This window comes from Lissotriton vulgaris, chromosome 8 (genome assembly GCF_964263255.1).
Source record: "Lissotriton vulgaris chromosome 8, aLisVul1.2, whole genome shotgun sequence".
In the NCBI taxonomy this organism is placed as follows: Eukaryota; Metazoa; Chordata; class Amphibia; order Caudata; family Salamandridae; genus Lissotriton; species Lissotriton vulgaris.
Window position 1 is genome coordinate 711,567,569 of NC_141696.1, and position 6,000 is coordinate 711,573,568.

Genomic DNA, 6,000 nt, shown 5'->3' on the forward strand with positions numbered 1-6,000 from the left:
GGCCCACCGGCGTTACCTGCGGTTCACGGTAAGCCACAAGCATTTTCAGTTTACCGTGCTCCCCTTCGGCCTTACCAGAGCCCCTCGGGTGTTCATGAAAGTGATGGCGGTGGTCGCAGCTCATCTGCGTAGATCAGGGGCTCCAGTCTTCCCCTATCTAAGCGACTGGCTGTTGAAGGCAGGTTTGCCCTAGACAGTCGTTTCCCACCTCCAGACTACGGCCGACCTCCTGCATTTGCAGGGGTTTTCCATCAACGTGCCGAAGTTGCACCTGATTCCCTCTCAGAAGTTCCTCTTCATCGGAGCGGTTCTGGACTCGGCGCAGTTTTGGGTTTTTCCTCCAGAGCAGCGAGTCCGGAATATTCAGGCTATGATTCCGATCTTTCAGCCTGTATCCCAGGATGACCCTTCGGCTACTGGGCCTGATGGCCTCCTGCATCCTGCTAGTGGATCATGCCAGATGGCATATGCGGGCTATGCAGTGGGACCTGAAGTTACAGTGGGCACCGCATCAGGGCAACCTGTCCGATCATGTCCAGATCTCGGAGGGCACTGCATGCCAATTGCAGTGGTGGCTCACAAATTGTGATTGGGTCAATGGCAGATCCCTCTCCCTTCCCCAACCGGAACACACAGTTGTGATGGATGCGTCCCTTCTGGGATGGGGCGGCCACCTGGGAGAGGCAGAGATCAGAGGCCTCTGGTCTCCGGCGGAGTCCCGGCTCCAAACCAACCTTCTGGAGCTTCGGGCGATCCGACTTGCACTGTCGTAGGGAGGGTAGTGCAGGTGTTCACAGACAACACCACCGCCATGTGGTACTGCAACAAACAGGGCGGGGTGGGGTTGTGGACCCTATGTCTGGAGACTCTTAGCCTCTGGACATGACTGGAAGATCTGGGCATTTCCCTGGTGGTTTAACACCTGGCAGGTTCTCTGAACGCAAGGGCAGAAAAACCCAGCCTCTGGTGCATGATGGATCACAAATGGCATCTGAACTCGGACGTGGCGCAAGGTCTATTTCAGCAGTGGGGGGAGCCTTGGTTAGATCTATTCACCACCGAAGAGAACGCGCAATGTCATCAGTACTGCGTGTTGGAATTTCCAAGGCCACACTTTTCGCCACGAGTGGAGTTGCGGTCTACTATACCCCTTTCCGCTTATACCACCTCTACCCAGAGTGCTGAAGAAGATCAAGTGCAACCGGGCCCAAGTCATTCTTGTGGCTCCGGACTGGGCTCGAAGAGTATGGTATCCTGAGCTACTCAGTATGGCCATCGATCCCCCGCTCCGACCGGCTCTTCTGGAGGATCTTCTGTCGCAGCAGCAGTGCAGGGTCCTCCACCTGAACCTGTCCAGCCTCCACCTCCTTATGTGGAGATTGAGCGGCGGCAGTTGATGTCTTTTGACCTGCCTCCCGAAATTTGTGATGTTATCTTGGCAGCCAGGCGTCCCTCCACAAAAACGGTATATTCCTGCAGGTGGAATACATTTGTGGCATGATGCACAGCAAAGGCTGTGGATCCCCTTTCTGCCCCTCTTTCAGAGGTCCTTCTAGTTCTCCTTTCTCTGGCCCAGCAGGGCTCTGCTCTGGGCACTGTCAAGGGCTATCTCTCGGCCATTTCAGCCTTTTTACGACTTTCGGATCAGCCTTCCCTTTTCAAGTCCCCTGTTGTAAATAGATTCTTAAAAGGCATTACTCATCTTCTCCCCCTTGTTCCTCTCTAATGTGGGACTTGACCCTGGTTCTGACCTATCTGATCTATGCTCCCTTTGAGCCACTTCACAATTGTCTTCTTCGTCTTCTTACTTTAAAGACTGCTTTCCTGGCTGGTTGCCATCACTTCTGCCAGACGAGTGAGTGAGGTCCAGGCTCTTTCTTCTAAACCTCCTTTTTTCTCTGTCCTTCCGGACTAAGTTGTTCTAAGGACTCGTCCATCTTTCCTGCCAAAAGTTGTTACTGCCTTTCACATCAGGCAGACCATCACATTGTCTCTCTTCTTTCCGCCTCCGCATCCCTCAAAAGAGGAAGAGAGGCTCCACCGTCTGGACCCAAAACGTGCGCTTTAATTCTACCTCAACCGCACACAACAGTTCCGGGTGGATGACCAGCTCTTTGTTGGCTACGCGGGCACCAAGAAAGGTCGGGCCATGCACAAGCGGACCATCTCTTGGTTGGTCGTTCTGTGCATTAAGGCTTGTTATTCTTTGGCTAAAAAGGAGCTTCCAGTGGGTCTACTCATTCATTCTACCCCAGTGAGGCTACACATCCATTCTACCAGGGCGACAGCAGCCACTACTGCTTTGGGACGGAGAGTCCCCTTGCATGACATCTGTCAGGCAGCTACGTGGGCCCCTCTGCACACGTTTACCAATCATTAGTGCCTGGACAGCCAAGTTCGGAGAGACGGCTTCTTTGGCTGTTCTGTTTTCTAGGACTTTGTGATGTGATCTTGGTTCGCAGACTCACCACCGGGGTTGGTATTGCTGGGGTATCTATTCTAAGGTAAGGAATCTATCACTACGTGTTTCTTTCAGATGCACAAGTTACTTACCTTCGGTAACAATATATCTGTAAGAAACATTAGTAGTGATAGATTCCTTACACCCCACCCATCCTCCCCATTCTGCGAATTGATTTCTAGGGTTAAGGTCATCCATTTCAGGGCCCTAGTTTCATGGCACCAGTGGTCAGTTTCTTGCTTGGCCCTACGTTCCTGGCACGAAAAGTTGTGTACAGAACTGACATCCGCACGCGTGGGCGCGTCTGAGTAGCTCCAGTGACGTCCTCCCGGCGCCAACGATGCACGCGGAGCCGCACGACGTCGCCTACCAATGCGCAGGGGTACTGCTGACGAAAACTTTCTGGATCCAGTCTGACGCCTGGGGGTAATTTAAAGGTAAGGAATCTATCACTACTAATGTTTCTTACAGGTATATCGTTACCAAAGGTAACCAACCTGTGCTTTAGGTCAATTATAAGGGAAAAAAAATCTCAAAAAAGGAAGGGTAACAATAAATGAAATACTTAATCTTCCTGTTTGATAGTTTGTAGTGCTAAGAAAAAAGTTGATTATGTAGTTGAGCACAGGGAATTAGACAAAACAGACTTTGCTTTGTTAAGAAGCACATTCTGTCTACAGAAGACAGATTTCTGAAGCTACTGCCAACAAGTAAAGTCTGATGTTGTAACATTCACTGATTATGGGAACATACACCAGCAAAACACAAGGATGTGGTCTAAAGATTGAATCAGGACTTCTTTCATTAGAGAAAGGTATGTACTTTACTTACCAGGCGGCTTTGGATTATTCAGATGTGAACAATGAACGCACTTTTTTTTTTATACCCCTGGACATATTTCTTGTGACGGACATAGTTATAGGCCTCAGGTTTCCATATATGTTTACCACACCAGAACGTCACGTAGAAGTCTATGACCATATTTTGTCACCTTTTTCTTCAAATAAAGTAAAAAGCTTTGGGATTGTATTATGTGCATTGTTCTTTAGAATCTGCCTTTCATCTGGTAATTGACCTGTGTTGTTTATTATATTTTCTTTGCTTTTAGGGACCGAAATAAAGGACAAGTTGAGGTGTTATGATTTTGACGTACACACCATGAAGTCTTTAAAGAACATTATTTCTCCTCCCTGGGAAGAGCGAGAGTTTGATTTTGAGAGGCAAACCCTGGATGAAAGTGGTATCATGGCCTTGGAAGTATCAAGCCACCAACCAAAGTCTACGGATGTCCAACCCCCTCCTCAAGTGGATGACACATTTGAGATTGAGATGAATGAAAGCGATATGATGTTAGAAACTTCCATGTCGGACAGCGGCACCTGAGCAAAGTCAGAGCACTGATTTAATTGTGACAATTCTAGGATATATGGATTTAAAATTCTGTTTGTCACTGGTCATGTTTGGAGAGTTTATTATTTTTATACGACGATGAACTTAAAGCTGTGGCACAGAAACAGCTGTGCTTGTCCACTCCTAAGAATTTATTAATAAAGGATTCATTCTCATGTTTTCAGGTTTGAAACATGCAGACTGCATTTAAACAACTATGTTCTCGCCAATGCTACCATATTGTTAAATTGGAGCAAGCCCATGACGTGTGACTGGCCATGCTTCCACAACGCCTTAAAAAGTGTTACAAAAAACTGTGAAGAAAATTGGTGGCCAATAAATGAGGTGAAGGTAAGGTGTCATAGTTAAACATATTGCAAAGTTGGTATGGCTAGATTGCTGCATGTGCCGTAAGGGAATGAGATGGGACAAGGGAGTGTTTGACACTCCTTCAGAAAATAAGGGAGAAACGCTAGTAAATTGGTATTGTTTCCACGGAGAATGTCATTTGGGTTTCCAAGAAATTGCACATATCCTTATACCTCCATGTGAAAATAATTATCTTTGTAATTGAGGGTGTGTTCAAGTGCACCACTGGGGTGTATGTCACAAGGTGGAATTATATTCTATGAATTTTTGTAGTTTGACAAACACATGTGTATGCAAATCCACCTACTACAGATCTGTTAAATTCAAAGTTGAACTAAATGAGGACCCCGGGTTTACTGGGGAAATCTTAACATAGTACTCCGCAATTGTGTTTCGGTTTGACATAATTACCATAGTTCTCATTTAGAAGCCTAGTCCAAACATTTCTGATGAATATTTCTAACAGTTTTCTCACCTTAGAAAAATCCCCAGGCACCACCTACCACTACCCGGAAATAGTTAGTGCCCTGCGGCTCCGCATAGTTTCTGTACTGCCATGGAAGTGTCATAGTGGGGCTGTGTTAAGGGCCACACCTGCATGCTGAAGTCAGTTCCTTTCTTTCTGCAACTCCCTACGTGGATCCAGAACTCGGGACCCAATTTTGCCAGCCTTCCTTCTGACTTTCAAGCTTAATCCAGTGTGCCAGTAATTGATGTCCCCTCCTAAATTAACTAGTTTAAACTATGCTGTGCCTGTAGAACAGAGATGTCGGTCACAGACCCGCATGACGTCAGTCTCTAGTGTTTTGGCTCAGCCACATTTTGAAGTTCTACAGCTAATGCGCCCTCATGCGATCTGGGACCAAGAAGTGAAGCTGTAAATCTCTCAACATAATATGTCAGTGGCTTCATGTATGGCTCTGTCTCGCTCCTAAAGCCGTTCCTGCAAGAAGTCAACTTTGCCATAAAAGTACTCCGGTAAGCCCAAACACAAAAACAAAGCAGGATTTGACCCCATCCCACCACTCTATCTAAGGAGAAGGTGCAAGGACATCACAATGTCATTCCCTTTGGGTCCTCAGTCACAGAGCCAATTACCTGACTGATTGTGGTGTGCCCCAATTTCCCAGGCTATCGGCAAAGCCACAGCAGACGGATGCCTTCAAGGAGGCCAGATTTTTGGTGCACTTTCGACTCCCTCTGGTGTAGCTTCAGGCCCCAAGGAACCATATGGGCCTCCTGTCAGAGCGGTCCTCTGTACCGCCTGACCCCTTGGGTCCTGCCAGGCCTCGGACCAACTCCAGTACATGCATTCACTTCGGCTCCAAACCTGTGCTCTTCCTCGTTGATGCCAGTACCAACGCCAACAGTGCAGGAAGTGGTTCCTGTGCTAATTCTGATTTCAGACACTGAACAGGCCTTTTTGGAAATGGTGTAGTCTGCGACAACCAAGTCTATAACTGCCCATTTTTGTGTAGGCAGGTGGTCTGGTGTCACAAACCATCTCCTGGCAATCCTGGTTTTCTCACTAAACATCCTACACTAGAGTACCTGATGATACAGGCTTCAGCCAGCAAGATGAACTCCAATTTATTCCCCACAACTTCTCCAGATAGTGAGTCCAAAACGATTAAGGCATTTGGAAAAGGTATGGTCACTTCTACCAGCATGGCACTGAAATCGGTCAATGCTATTTGCTTATCAGGTCACTACACACATGCTTTCTGGGACATGGCCTGCAAGATCTTTCCAGCAATCCCGCAGTACCTTAGGGCCTCTCT

At 47.5% G+C, this 6,000-nt stretch overlaps 1 protein-coding gene across 1 annotated transcript in view; it reads left to right on the forward strand.

The window, feature by feature from the left end:
• CDC16 (cell division cycle 16) overlaps positions 1 to 4,066 on the forward strand; it is a 148,468-nt gene extending 144,402 nt beyond the window's left edge. The window contains exon 18 of the mRNA XM_086934581.1: positions 3,570 to 4,066. Within this exon, the coding sequence (XP_086790707.1) occupies positions 3,570 to 3,844 (275 nt within the window). The 3' untranslated portion in view covers positions 3,845 to 4,066. The remainder of the gene's footprint in view (positions 1 to 3,569) is intronic.
• The last annotated feature ends 1,934 nt before the right edge of the window (positions 4,067 to 6,000 follow it).